Source organism: Heteronotia binoei, chromosome 21 (genome assembly GCF_032191835.1).
Source record: "Heteronotia binoei isolate CCM8104 ecotype False Entrance Well chromosome 21, APGP_CSIRO_Hbin_v1, whole genome shotgun sequence".
Taxonomy (NCBI): domain Eukaryota; kingdom Metazoa; phylum Chordata; class Lepidosauria; order Squamata; family Gekkonidae; genus Heteronotia; species Heteronotia binoei.
The window spans coordinates 159,493,420-159,509,226 of NC_083243.1; the positions used below are offsets into that span (position 1 = coordinate 159,493,420).

General features: G+C 44.4%; 1 protein-coding gene across 4 annotated transcripts in view; it reads right to left on the reverse strand.

Annotated features, from left to right (window-relative positions):
• Window positions 1-15,807, reverse strand: part of LOC132590232 (tetraspanin-4) — a 487,277-nt gene that overhangs the window by 113,780 nt on the left and 357,690 nt on the right. For 3 of the 4 annotated variants that reach the window (XM_060263204.1, XM_060263202.1, XM_060263203.1), the window contains one exon: window positions 12,737-12,928. The exons of the other annotated variant lie outside the window; for it this stretch is intronic. In XM_060263204.1, coding sequence (XP_060119187.1) covers window positions 12,737-12,928 — 192 coding nt within the window. The remainder of the gene's footprint in view (window positions 1-12,736; window positions 12,929-15,807) is intronic. 4 annotated transcript variants of the gene reach the window in all.

Below are 15,807 nucleotides of genomic sequence, written 5' to 3' on the forward strand. Positions count from 1 at the left end.
TTTTTTGCCCAGGGCCTGCGAGAAGGGTTAGGGTTTCCTTTTAATTTAAAGGACAGAAAATGGCACTTGAGACGCTTTTAAAATTCAAAACTTTTGAGGTTTTGTTTAAGAAGAAGAAGAAGATATTGGATTTATATCCCGCCCTCCACTCCGAAGAGTCTCAGAGCGGCTCACAATCTCCTTTACCTTCCTCCCCCACAACAGTCACCCTGTGAGGTGGGTGGGGCTGAGAGGACACTCACAGCAGCTGCCCTTTCAAGGACAACCTCTGCCAGAGCTATGGCTGACCCAAGGCCATTCCAGCAGGTGAAAGTGGAGGAGTGGGGAATCAAACCCGGTTCTCCCAGATAAGAGTCCGCACACTTAACCACTACACCAAACCGGCTCTCCTTAACATCAAGGGGAAAAGTCAGGTGAAATCAGGGGTTGTAATTTCTAAGGTAAAATTAGTTTTTGCACAGACATTAGTTTTTATGAGTGTTTCATAAGCTTTTCTGCAGTTTCTTACAACTTTATATTGGGAAGCTTTCCTCCCAGATCCCCCCCCCTCCCCAAATACTCCAGCACAATTTCTTAGCATTTCTCTAACTATTTTGGCTTCCCAGAAGGTTACGATACCCTTTTCAGAACCTGCCTCCTCCCTAGTGGGGGACTTTGGAAGGCATTCATAGAGGGGGCAGGGATATCCTCAACATGATGATGTCACAGAGAAATGACATCATCACATCGGGGACCAGCGTGATGCACTGCTGGAGATCAGGTGCTCCCTACCTGCTTCTTGCAAACAGGCTCCCTTTGAATGCTATTTGCAAGAAGGTGAGGGGCATACCTGAACTCTAGCAGCAAATTCACCACTTGGAGTTCAGGCATGCGGGGTGCTGGTCCCCAACAGGACTTTTTCTAGTCAAGGCTCAAATCAGAATGAGATCTTCTCAGCATCCTGCTGTCTCAAGACTCTGTCTGCTCAGCTAATACTGACCAGTCAGATTGCTCAGGGCAGCCTCTCACTCAAGGCTCTCTGGCTCTGTGAAGAGTTAACCCTTTACTCTGTTTTTACAGCATTCTGAGGTGTTTTTAAAAAGTGCCGTTCATCACACCTATATTCAGTGTCTCCTTTCTTTCCTTTTAACTGAAACAGTTTCAGCTCACAGCACTAGGAAAGGTGCCACTTTTCTGGCATTGTTTAAGGACAATATCTTAAACCTATCCTCCTGTTGATCTGCGGAATATCCTTGAGAAAGCCATATAACCTCCCAATGTTTGTTCCCACCTCCCTTGTTCTGCTGGCTTTCGTGGAAAGAGCAACTGATACAAAATGGCACTCCTTGACCAATACATTGCTATGAAAATGTTAAAAAATAGTGAACAGGGGCTATGAGCATTTGTAAAAATGATGCGCATATTCATTTTTAGATCTTTATAAAAGGACAACCAGAGGTGAAGTACTAGGAGGTCCTTCAAGTGGAAATGGAACCCTGAAGTTTCTCATGACAAGAAAAGCATATCCTCTGGAGTCACTGAACAGTCCTGAATGTAGTGAGGCTTCAGTGAATAGCAAATGGAATGTTAGACATTGGGATCATGGAGAAAGTACAGTGTATATACACACACACACACACGGCTTTTTTGGTAGAAAAAGCCCAGCAGGAACTCATTTGCATACTGGGCCATATCCCCTGACACCACCATTGTTTCGCACAGGGCTTTTTTGTAGAAAAAAGCTAGGCAGAAACTCATTTGCATATGAGGCCACACCCCCTGACACCAAGCCAGCCAGAACAGTGTTCCTGTGTGTTCCTGCTCAAAAAAGGATCTGTCTGTCTGTCTGTCTGTCTGTCTGTCTGTCTGTCTGTCTGTCTGTCTGTCTATCTATCTATCTATCTATCTATCTATCTATCTATCTATCTATCTATCTATCTATCTATCTATCTATCTATCTATCTATCTATCTATGTTAATTTTCATTAGCTGTAACATTAAATAAAAGAAACAACCATTACCACTGTGTAGACTGAGAGATAGCCAATGGAGAACTGCAGGGTTCTTATTTATATGTTGAATATGTATCTCTGACTTCCTCCTAAAAGCTCAGGATGGAATTTTAGCCTTCTAGAAACTTGGATAGCAGTTCAGCTGAGATGTAGGGTCTGCCGAAGTTAACATCATAACAAAGCAGTGATTTATCCTGGGTTTTTCCACCTCTAACCATATTAGGGAAAAGGAACCCACATTAATTAGATATACCTGTAGGAAATACAGGATGCCAGTCCACTTGTACACAATGTATAGGTCAGAAAAAGCTAAGCAACTCTACTAAAATGTTAATTTTAAGCTTCCACTCAATAGTGGGTAAGCCCAGGAACACTCCAGAGCCTTGGAGAAAGAAGTCATGCAATCCCAGAGCTTTTCTGTCCAAGTTACAGGAAGCTTCCCAACCTTGATTGTATTGGCATTGATTGTCTCTTCACACCTCCTAATCTTTTTATGTTTTCCTTTGTTTGCTGGCTTTTTGCTTCTGCTGAGGAAGCAAGGTATCATTAGTCAGTTTATACTATTAGAAGCGTTCTCCAGCAATGTTTGTAATTGTTGATCTAGTTCTGCATTGAGGTGATTCATCCATGACTAGAGACAAAGATTTCCGGTACTGAGGAATTTACCTCATATCAGATCTGTCAAAAGATAAAGAATGTCCTATAGTACACAACATTATATTTGAGATGGCCAACCCCTTTTTTCCTTTGTGGTCACTGAGGGAGTCTCATGCCAGCCCAGTGACTTGTCAATATCACCTTCCTCCATGCCAGCTCCTGCCTCAAGCTATTAAAACAACAGAGGCTGAAACACTAGACATGGATCAATATCTACATCTCTCCGTGTGAAAGCTATTGACAGGAAATCATTCATGGAGCAATTTCAACCATACTCTCTCACATCTTTTTACATTTTCCTGGAAAAATCCTATGCTACTGGCAGAGTTTTTGCTGCCAGTTCTTTGATAAAGTCCAGCATTAGAAACAGAACAGTTTTAAACACCATTTCTTTTCTAATTTTCTTAATAATACAGGCCTGTCATAGATCAGTCTAATATTCTTGTATACTTTCAACTAAATTAAAACTAACAGCCACAATGCATTACTGGTGGACTGGAAGATAACTTTTTTAAAAAAATATTGAGGCTGTAACATACAGTGTGGTGTGGTAATTAAGAGTGCCTGACTGGAATCAGGAAATCCCAGATCTGAATCCCCACTCATGCCATGGAAGCTCGCTGTGTGACCTCAGGCCATTCACACTCTTTCAGATTCACCTACCTCACATGGTTCTTGTGATAAGAAAATGGAGGAAAGGCGAATGATGTAAGCCACTTTGGGTCCCCATTGAGGGGAAAGGCAGGGGATAAATGAACAAAATATCCCCTTTGTTCATCAGCACATTATGAGCACATTAACACAAGCAGGAACAGCTGGATTTGCATTTTGCAGCAAAAATACAATGAAATGATTTGCTGAGGTGCAAAAAACTGAGAGTCTATGATGACACAACCTCAAAGAGCAGATTGGAGAGATGATCTCCCATCCTACCTTTTACCATTAGCCAGCCAGCTGTCACTCGCAGCCCCTAATCAAGAGTCAGAGGGGATTAATTATTTTCACATTGTCAGACTCCAAGGCTTCTTTAAAAGCAATATGGCCATCCACGGCAGTCCCTCAAATACCTTCTTATTGTGAAAGTTCAGTCACAGCTTCTGCTTGCCTTTTCCAGAGCAATCAAATGGTTACCAAACTCTTGGGTGAAGAGTCAGTTCAGGAAGCCCCACAGGCAGGGTTGCAAACCTCCAGGTGGGGCTGGATATTTCCCAGATTGCAATTGATCTCTGGATATCCTCCCTTCCCCCAAACCCTGCTCTCTCTAGGTTCTACCTCCAAATCTCCAGGAATTTCTCAACTCAGAGTTTACAACCTATCTATAGGTGTGTGTGTGTATTAAAGAGAGGTGGGACAGCAAAGTGTAAAGGTGGAGGGGTCTCTCTTCCTGCTCCATGAGCAGTGCCAGCAATAGTGAGATACTGGACATGGATAGTGGATACTGTGGCTACCATTCTAGACAGCAAAATACCTTGAGCAGCCTATGGCTGGAATGGCTACTTATGGTAAGTGAGTCAGCTACCTGGCTATGAATGGTAAGCCATTGCCAGCTGGTGGAGTCATCATGCTATCATAGATGATTAAACCTTCAAATGACACAAAGCAGTACTGGGGACCATGAGGCATGAAGAACACCTTTCAGCTTTCTGTCTGGTTCCAAGCCCCTTGGCTCCTATTGACTGAGCTCTAACCTTCCCTTCATTAGCCTCCTATCCAAGGATCATGCAAGTTACACAGGTACAGAAGGCATCATGATGGCAGTGGTTGCTCAAGTTTCCTGAAGGACATGAAACCCTCTTTTCTTCCACCTCCCATCTATTTCCTTGGGAGTGGCTCTATGCAGTTCCCATCCAAACAGGTGCTGACAAAGGAACAAGGAAATGCATGTGTGGCGGGGGGGGGGGGAGAGATATGCAGTTCTTGGCAGGCACAACACTGTCTCTGTGTAGGTGGGATCCTACATGCATATTGTCTTTTTTCTGAACTGACCACAAAATGCACAAAATTCTCCACTTTTATCTTACAGGAACTAGATATTCCAACAAAAGGTCTGTGTCCTCATGCAGTGAAACCCGCTTTCCAAATTATGCATCCCATGAGTTGGATCTAATAATTCTCTTCTTGTAATTGGAGGAAGACTCCTGCCAACAGAGGAAGGACCCTTTTATCCAATGAAAAACTCCCTGTTTAGTGGGAGGAAACATTCAGGCTCATTCTGTAGTGTCTATATAAGGGGTGGCCAATGGTAGCTCTCCAGATGTTTTCTGCCTACAACTTCTATCAGCCCCAGCCAGCATGGCCAATGGCTGTGACTGATGGGAGTTGTAGACAAAAAACATCTGGAGAGCTACTGTTGGCCTCCCCTGGTCTATATGTTTGGATTTCACAAAACTGTTTCACTGAACCTGGGAGATATCTTGATTTTTATTTTTTTTTAAAAAAAGTGTTAAGAGCCAGCATACCACTGTGCAATTTTCTGACCACTCTGAAAAAAGAAGTGCTATCTAACTATCATAAAAAGCACAAGCTACCCAACTATATATGCACAACATACCACGCTAGGCACAGACAAAAGAACAAGGTGAAACCTCTTCTCTCTGATATGGCAGGATTCAATTTCAGGCATGCCATACTTCACAAAAATCAAGAAACAATGGGAATAGAATTGCTTCAAAGCTAACTTTCTTCTACCTCTCATCTTTAGCTTTCAGTTTGCTCTAAATTGTACTGAATGATTTAATGGAAATGACTGCTCTAGAATGAAAAGTAGCAGTTATGTTTGCTTTCTCTGCCTCTTGCAGAGAGACAGGAATTGTAGGGAGCCATTTCAGCTAGGTGAGACTTGAGAAGTCAAGAGTGCTCAAAGAACTTTCTAAAGAGCTTGCTGAGCCTTTGTCCATCATCTTTCAGACCTCTTAGAGGATGGGAGACATGCAACAAGACTGGAGGAGGGCAGATGTTATCACAATTTTCAAAAAAGGGGGAAGAGGGATGACTCAGGAAACTACAAGTCACTCAGTCTGCCCTTGATCCCAAGGAAGATACTGGAACAGCATTTAAAGGAATCAATCTGCGAGCATCTAAAGGGCAAGTATTTGAAGGGCTGTCACTCAGAGGAGGGCAGGGAGCTGTTCCTTTTGGTAGAGGTAGAAAGAAAGCAACTTTAACTTTAAATGCATTCTCCAAGCTGCCAGCTGGTTTGGCTTGGAGAAGTGATTTAATGCCTTCTCCAAGCCAGTGGAAAGGGCGGTGGGGGCTTCAAGAGCACACAATATGTATGAAAGAACCACATATGGCTCCCAAGCCACAGTTTGGTCACTCATGTTCTAGACCATTGTGCCTATCCTGGATGAAAAAAACCTCCTTAATCTCTCCCCCTTCTCATCACACACATCAATATTTGAACAATGTACCACAGAATATTGCAGGGGATATGGTTGCCAGCCCCAGGTTGGGAAACACCTTTAGATTTTTGGGGTGGAACCTGAAGAGGGCAGGGTTTGGGAGGGAAGGTACTTCAGTGGGACATAATGTCATAGATTCCACCTTCCAAAGTGGTCATTTTCTCTCTATAATATAGAGAGCAGTTGTAATCCCAAGAGATCTCCAGCCCTCACCTGGAGCTTGACAACCTTAGCAAGGGCATCAACAGCAGTAGTAAAACTATTTTATAGAGAAATTTGTCCACCATTTCTGATCTTTTCTTTGAAGAATCCCAGTAATGAAGTCATGGAACCTGGGACTTCCCAGAGCAATTTTTTAAAAGCAGCATAATAGACAGCCTGCACTGATTCTAAGCAATTAGCTCTTCACGGGAAGGTGTGCATGCAAAATAAATTTAATTATGCTTCTATATGCAATAAGCTTCCAGTTCAGTCAAGGTCACAACATTCTCAGTTCTAATTTCCAGACCTCCACATACACAAAGTATTTTGAGAAACCAGCTTTCTCTGTGGGTGACTGCTGAATAAAATGCAGTTTTCAGCACAGAATGAGAAATAATGACCTTGAAATTGTGCCATTTCAGATACCTATAAAAAACTCTTGCTCCTAAACTGTAGGAGTAATCTCCTACTCCAGAGAGAGTTCTGAGCCCTTTCTTCTTATAAATCCAGGATGGTTTAATAACCTAGGGATTCCTTGTTCAGAAAAATGAGAAAATGATTCAACCTCAGTAATACCGAGTGGTAAGTACTACATGACCTTAACCCAGTAATGTCCAAAGGGTGTGCCTTTGAACAGAAAGCGTCTCTGTCCATTCAGAGCTCCAAAGTGGCAGGGCTGCCATCAGCAGCCTCAGTGATGGAGGAGGTGGGGAAGGATGGTGGCTCAGTGGTAGAGCATCTGCAGAGCATCTGCTTGGGAAGCAGAAGGTCCCAGGTTCAATCCCCGGCATCTCCAAAAAAGGGTCCAGGCAAATAGGTGTGAAAAACCTCAGCTTGAGACCCTGGAGAAAGAGCCGCTGCCAATCTGAGAAGATAATACTGACTTTGATGGACCCAAGGTCTGATTCAGTATAAGGCAGCTTCATATGTGAGCAGCAGCAGCAGTCCCTGCTTCTCCTCCCCCATCCATCTGCAGTGCTGCTGCTTTGGTGGTGGTGGGGGTAGCAGTAGGAGGGTTCACTCCTCTTTAGTCACCCTTAAAGAAGAGGCATGAGCCACTGGAGCTGATACTGGCCACCTTGGCAGCAGAGGGGTGATGGCAGGGTGGCTCCTGTGCCTTCTCCCCCAGCCTGCTTTGGTGGCACCTCAGCTGCAGGTGGAGGAGGGTGGCGGCAGCTCCAGCTCTCCTGCACCCTATAGTAGTACCACCTCCTCCTCTGCTAACTTGCACAGGAAGTAGCAACACCCTTCACTTCCTCAGTCTCATGCCTGCTGCAGCTCATAGAGGCACAAGTGTAGAAAACACTCAACTTTAGTGGACATTTCACCCTCTCCATTTTTAAAAAAAGTTTTCAGAGTTTTCTGCAAACCTGGGGGCTCCTCCAATTTTTTCCAGAGATGTCTGTGTTCTCTGTACATGGCCCCAATCCTCATATGGAGCCTTGTTGAGAATTAGATATATTGACAAGTGGGGAACACCCAAGGACTTGCAGGAGGCATCTTATTTTCCACTTCTTCCTCTTTCCCTTCTGAAAGGCTCCATCTCTTTTTCCTGCTTTTTTCTGACCTACTTTTTATCTGCCCCCCTTCAGCCATATTTATTATTTATTTGCTCCACTTATACCCTGCCTTTTTCCACAATAGGAACTCAGTGCATCTTATATCATTCTCATCTCCATGGCTCACAACAACTCTGAGAAGTAGCTTAGGCAGAGAGTGTGTAACTGGCCCAAGGTCACAGTGATGGACAGCCCTTAAAACAGGCTTCAAAATGCTGCACTATCAGAGTACTGGGAGGTGAAGAGTTAAATCTCCTCAAGAATGGAGAGCTTTGAGTGACAAGTTACTCCAAAGCACTCTAATTGGCCAGCTCCAGCTAAGGAGAAGTTTTTATTAGCTGGATGCTAAGGGGGAATGGGCATTCTGACAGATTCCTGATTTGAGAGAAGAGAGACTTCTGTACCTTAAGTGTTGAAAATCTGTTTTGAGGAAGAATTCAGTTGAAGAAGTGAAAAAAATTGAATCTTTGTCTATGCTGAAAGCAGTTTTACATAGACACAAGAGCTGGGAATGAGATCTGGCAAGCTTGTTGAGTAGTGATATGAGATTCCCATTCAAGCCAAAGGAAAGGGGATATATCTTCTAGGGAAACAAGAAGAATCCCTGCCCTGTTAAACAGGGAGAGTTATCTCTGAGAGAAGGAGATCCCTGATCTGTTGTGAAAGAAAACTGCTTGAGACATCTCAAGAACTAGATATAAATTAGGGATTAAAAGGAAAGGAGTTAGGTACTGAAAGAAGGTACCAGCCTCAAGGAAATAAGAGAAAAAAAATAGGAATCCCTATTAAGAAGCATTGTAGTTTTTGGGAAACACAGGAGGAAAGCCTATCAATATTAAGATGGCAATAGCTAAGAAAATAGTCTTCAATAACTCTCATTCACTTGTTTAAAGAATTACAGTCTGTACAACTACTAATTTTTGCTTTGAAGTTTACAACTCTTGATTACACCTAACCTTCCCCTGTCTTTTAAATAAATGTTTTGTTCTGTTTGACTGTTACATTGTCTCAAGTGCCATTTGAAGAGGTTCAACTCAAAAGGGCTCCTTATTCTTCCCTCATGTTTCAGGGCTGGGCTAAAAGCCAAATTATGTCTCCATGATATGGTGAAAAAACCAGTCTTTTAAAGACAAAGAAGAAACCCATATTACTTGGGGCAGCTCAGTCACAGAGGAGAACAAGATTTTGGAGGGAAATCTACCTCTGAGGGATGGAAGTGTAAAGGGCCATCATAGTCACCAGTGAGTTTCCATGATAGAATGATGAACCCAATTCAGTTTGTGAACCAGAGCATGTCCCAAACCTGTTTGCTAATCCAAACCAGCCCACAAACCAGTTTATGGAAAAGGTGCCCCCCTGGGGTCATAGAGGCTCCAAAATCTCAGGGCATCTCCAATTGACTCTCCTCTACCTGCTCACCATGTTTGGTGAAAACTGTACTTCAGGGGTCTGAGTTACAGAACTCCAAACAAGATGTCCCACAAAAGTGCTTTTCAGGGAGATATCTGGCAGGGGTTCAAGAGTGTATAGAATGGACCCTAGGTGAGCTAGAGGCATCCAACTCAGAGTGTACCTCCCTGAGATGCCCTTCCATATGCCCCATAAATTACAGGCATGTTGGACTTGGGGCAGTCCAAGTTACAGACCTGCAAACAAGGTGCCACCAGGAAATAGCTCTTGAGGAGATGTCAGGTGTGAGTTCAGGAATGCATATACCAGACCACCCTCTATTCAACTGAAAATGTGATCACTGGGCAGAACAAGCCTGTCCACCCCATCTGGGCCCTGGGAGCCAACCACATACTTGTGAGTGCCTGCTTCTACCCAGCCTCACCCTCCTTCCCTCTGCGGACTGCCAAAGTGATTAATGGGCAGGGACAACTCTCCTGCCCGGGGACTTGGAAGTCACCCACATGCTTATGGGTGGCTGCTTCTCCCTGGCTCACCCACTACTGACATTGTGACTGCTGGGCAGAGCAAACACTCCCACCCTGCCCGGGGTCCAGGATCCACCCTGGGCTCACCCTCCCTCCTCTGGAAATGTGATTCATTAATTCATTTATTCAATGCATACTCTACCCTACCCACAAAGTGGGCTCAGGGTGGCTTACATCATAAAACACAGGAAGATAAAACAATAAAACAATAAATAGGATCAACAATAAATAACAGTTAATAATAATAATTTAAAAACCCATGCCTTATGTCAGGAAAAAAAAACATACATATAAGTAACCCAAAAAACTCCAGTGACTGGGAACATCAGGAGACAGCAAGGCATTGGGAAGGGCTTTAGGCAGGGGAGGGTGAAGCTTTTTTTGTGCTATAATTAGGGGCATCCATCACCTCAGCCAAAAGCCTGGTGGAACAGTTCTGTTTTACAGGCCCTGTGGAATGGTAATAAGTACCGCAGGGCCCTGATCTCAAGTGGGAGCATGTTTCACCAGGATAGGGCAAGGGCTGAAAATGCCCTCACCATGGTTGAAGCTAAATGGATGTTCCATGAGCCAAGGACCACCAGAAGATGTTGGTCAGAAGAGCATAGAGCTCGTCGAGGCTGACATAGGGAGACACGGTCCCGCAGGTATGACGATCCCAGGCTGTGTAGGGCTGGGCAGGGTCAACCCTCCCACCCTGCCCAGGAGCCACCCACCACCAGAAGAAGGGTTGCAGATGGCTGTGTCTCTTCAAACCCAGCCTCCTACCACTGGCAAGGTGAATACAGTGCAGGGTTGATCGCCCCACCCTGCCCAGGGCCCGGAAGCCATCCACAGAACTGCAGGTGTCTGTGCCTCCTTGGTCCTCCCTCCCTCTGCTGGGAATGTGATAACTGGGCAGGGCCAACTCTCCTCCAGTCTCAGAACTCAGAATGTAGATTCTATTGCTAGGGACTGTCATTCCACTCTGGGGACTGTCATTCTAGTCTCCAGTACACATATTCAATTCCTAGGGACCATCATTCCACTCTGGGGGCTGTCATTTCAGTACCAAAATGCTTCTGCTACTCCCAGAGGCTGTCATTCCAGTCCCAGAACATTTCTGCTATGCCCAGAGGCTGCTATTCCACTCTGCAAACTGTCATTCCAAGCCTAGACCACATATTATGTTCCCAGGGGCTATCATTCCACTCTGGAGGCTCCTGTCTGAGAACACTTCTGCTTCTCCAAGGGACATTCCACTCTGTAACTTATCACTGAGCCTACTCTCAGGTGCTGTCATTCCAGTCCCAGAATGCTTCTGCTACTTCCAGGAGCTGTCATTCCACTCTGGTGGCTGTCATTCCAGTCCCAGAGCACAGACTCTCTTCCTAGGGGCCATCATTCCACTCTGGGGCTGTCACTCCAGTTCCAGAGTAATCTATCTGGGCCCAGAGACCTTAAAGTGAAATTAATTCTGCATTTTCTTTGCAGCTTTTTTTGTGCTGTGATTAGAGATGGGCATGAACTGGGAAAATGGTGATTCATGTTGGTTTGTGCCTCATTTGATTGCATGAACCATGAACTTACATGAACTTTCCCATTTCCTAAACTGGTTCATGGTCCATTTGGTTAAGGAAGTGGTAGAACAGCCCCCCCACCATGAGTTAAAATTACCAAACTCACAGGGTGTCTTCAGCCATCTCTCTTCCACCCACCTGTCAAGTTCAGTGAAGATTGGATTTGGGATGTCACAGTTATACCCCTCCCTAAGCAGATGCCCCCAGGAAAGCTCAGCTGAGCTCTAGCTTCAGGTTCAGTCCCTGAAACCATAGCAAGGAACTTTCCCAGCCAGGAGAGACATTTAAAACACTGTCCCACTGTGTGTGAGGGAAAGGAGCCTCTCAAAGCCTTTCTTAAATCAGCCACACAGCAAACAGTTCTTCTGCTCTCATAACAATGAACTGTTCTCTCTTCATGCCGCAAAGTGAAAGCAGCTGAGTCAGGGTGTGGTATTATACTGGTATATAATCTGTTCCCTTAGAATAGAATGGCAGCTCTATGGCTGGCTCCCAGAGGTGGCAATCAAGCTATGTACAACTGCTTTGGGCATTTCTAGGGCTCTCCACAAGTCCATCCCCAGCATTGCCTAGGAATTGATTGAATCGCCAGGCTGTCTGGAGAAAGAACTGCAAAAATGAACCACCTGAATCTCCATGGAAAAAGGCAGTCAGTTTTTTTATTTGAGAATGATGCAACCAAATGAACCAGTTTGAAATGAACCATGAACTGACCCAGTTCATGCTTGAACCATTGTTAATTTTTTGGTTCATGCTCATCCCAACTGCAATGTATTTCAATGGAGCCCATGCAAATCAATTGACATTCCTGGCTTCCATTATTTCCAATGGACCTTCAAGCTTTTGCCACTGTTTGCAGTGGGGAATCCTGTCATTCCTTTTAGTACATCCCATAAGTTGAAGTCCCCTCCCCCCAAAAAACCACAACAGCTTGGAAACAAAAACACCATAGAAGAAATCCCTCCACTGCAACCCAAAAGGGGGGGGGGATAAAATGAAAAGAGAAGAGAAAGCTGACAGCAGTTGGTAAACTCCCACTAAACCAAACTGCTTGCTATGTGAAAGATGAATTCAATCCTGATTTTCCAAGAAAACAAACTTTAAAAAACAGTGACTCAGAGAAACCCAGGGCAAAGCTAACTGCAACCCACCCACCCACCCCCAGCCCCTAACTGAGCAGTCTGGTAAGCAACCTTCCCACCATGCCCAGTACAAAGGGAACACACATTTGTTGTTGTTGTGAGCCATGTAAAGGGAACTCTGTTACTGGCTGGTAGCATTGCCTGTCAAGCTTTGAAGGTCCCTATTCATGTTTCCGGTGCTGGAAAATGGCACTACCCCCTAGCATTTTTGTGGAGACTTTGTATATAATCATGATGATAGCAATACAGACAGCAGGCAGACAAAGGAAACAACTTGTTTTGTACTCACACTGAGCAGGAGACACTTGTTTTCTTTGATGGCTCCTATGCACCCCACAAAGCCGATGATCATTACAAATGTCCCTGTGACGATCAGCAAGTTGGCAGCTGACAGGGAAGGGAAGGAAGAAGACAGAGTAGCAAAGTTCCCTTGGGTAACGGCTAGCCATATGCCAACTCCAAGGATTCCACAGCCTCCCAGCTAGAAGAATACAAACAGAAAGAAGGTAACTCAGACACAGCACCAAGAAAGATGCTATTATTGTAATTATCCTATCCTTCCCTTTATTATTATTGTAAGTACTGTTATCCTTCCCTTATCATCGTTAACTAAAGCAACAGTATCAAGGAAATCTTAAACAAAGATGTGATTTTCTTACATTTAATCATACTTATGCCCATTGGAATCATACCATGAATATACTTAGGCGCAGGGCTCTCTGCCTGGCACCCAGTTACGCTGAGTACAGTTAACGTGAACACAGTAAGAGATGGACCCTTAAGCCTTCACATGAAAGAAAGTAGGGCGAAGAAGGAGCAGGAGTTATCAAAGTGCTATGATCCCTATTCCACGGCAAGAAATTGAAATGATTTGGACCAGCTTCACAAAGAGAGCCTGTCAGACAGCTAGGATTGGAAAATAAGCTCAAGGATTTGAACCAAATGCCTTTGCTTGAATTGATGTTTCTCCCCTTAAAGGATATGCACACAGTGAGACAAGCTAATGAAGCCTAGGTATAGTGGAAGACTAAACAAGAGCCACAGAATAAAACAGGCAGTTCAGTTGTTTGTAATTTGGTGTCAATGTCAATTGCAGTCCTGCTCGCTAGGAACAGCAAAGAATAGCCAGTGGCTATTCCCACATCCAACTGTAGGTCAGCAACAGGCAGGTGTTGAATCAGGAGGGAGAGTGGATTCTCCCTGGCCAAGGGGTTTGATCCACCCGTCTTCAACAGTGACTACTTATTTCCCAGAGGGAGAAATAACTACAAGGAAAAAACAATGTGTGACTCTCCATTCTTATCTATGCCATAGCAGGAAATACTACTTGGATTGCACTGCAGGTTCCCCTCCTGGGAAAGAGAAGGGCACCTGCCAAGTAAGAAGTAGCTCCCTATGAAAGGAGTCTAGTCAGAAGAGCCATTTTGAGGAACTGAGAAGAACCACCAGTGTGGCTCTTGGGATACCAGTTCAGCTTCCTTGCTATAAAGAAACAGCGAACACTCCCACCAGGGTTATGCACAGCAGGTAAGAGACAAATATAAATATGCATGGTGAGTTGGGTCTTAGCACAGAATCTGTCAATTAAAACAACTGAAGTGGATTCATAGCAAGATGACATCTTGGGCTTTTACCTCATAAATGCTCCTGAAAAGCTTTACAACATTGACATGATACAAAACAATTTAAAGCAATAGTTAAAAATGTTAACATCTACAGCATAATTATTGAAGACTGTCGCTCAAGACTCTCTGGCTCTGTGAAGCATTAACCCTTCATCATCCTGTACCTTTAAGTACAGCATTTTTAAGCCTCTCAAAAAGTGTAGTCCATCACAACAACTGACAAACATCAACTACTGACAAGTGCTAAACACAGGGATCCTGTCAAACAGGATTTCATAAGAGCCATTCAGAGCCATTTCATAAGTGGGCAACAGAATAAAACATAAGCTGAAAACCTACAGCTCTGACACAGTGATGTAATAATTCCTCAACAGAAATTGCAACAGCCTTTTTGATGGTGAGGACTATAGTGGGAATGGGGGTAACCCTGAGAACCGCAAGTAAGTAGAAAACCTGACTTAATGTCATGGCAGTCCTATATAAATGGCACCTCTAGCTGCCATTGGCTTAGGAGTTATCTTGTTTTAGGAATGGGCATGAACTGGCTCACAAACTAAAGTTTAGGATGAACTCTGGCCAATTCATGGTTCACAAAGTCAAGTTTGGGGTGGCTCTGCTGTCCACCACAACTTTCACAAACTTTTAGTGCTGTTGGTGGAGGTTTGTAAATGGAGACAGACTGATGCTGATCAAATAAACTGTTTACAAAACTCCAAGGAAATGTGATGGGAGGATTCTCCAGCCTTGGAAATATCAATAGGAGCCCTCCAAAGCTTAACAGGCAATGCTGGCTGTCAGTCACAGAGTTTCTGCTCTATGGGTTTCCAATGCTATGATAGCACACTTGGTGGAGTAAAAGAGTACATTACAAGTTATCATCTCCTTCATGGCCATCTTGCATGGAGAAGAGAAGCTCAGCATCAGCTTCAATGACTGGCTGACCCTCTTTCCAAGTGGTGTGTGTCCTGAAGCCCTTCTAATACACCGCAAATGTGCTCTGCACAAATATAGCCAGCCTGGGGAAAATCATTCCCCTGATAAGAGGGCTGGACTCGGTGCTAGCCTGCACACTGCAGCTGAGTCTCAAGGGGATAGATGTACTCCCATGGGTTCGGGCCTTAGCAGAGAGGTAGCAGGCCTCCCAATGTTGTCCCCCCATGTGCCTCCATTCTTCCTCCTCTCTGAGTGATCTGGCATGCAGCTTGCACCCTTGGTGCTTGGGTGGGAGGATGAGTGCCTCTGCCAGGTGGGGATGGGCTGAGCCAGCACCCAACCCAAACAAAATCTACCTCATAACAAAACACCTATCTCATGGACCAACATGTACCTCATAACAAACCACCTACATGAACCAACATCTACTTCATAGCACAATACCTTCCTCATGGAACAACATCCAGCTCAGCAAATATCTACCTCAACAAACATGTGACTGTACAAACAAGCCCCTTCATAACTTGTCTTTTTAGACTTGAAGGATGGTGCTGCCAGCTTCCCATGTGCTTCTACTTATCCTCGAAGTAGAAGAATTCATCCAGATGGATGGCTGCACTCTGTACACGGTTGCAGAGTAGAATAATATACTCTCGTTGGTCGGTATGCTCTGCAAATGTATGTTTAAGCCTCAGCTGGTCGGTTCCTTGGACAAGTACCCACATTTATTATACTCTCCCAGCTGCCATGGGGTACTTTGGGGAGCCCCTGTTGAAAGTCTGGGAATGTCTTCAAAGGCAGG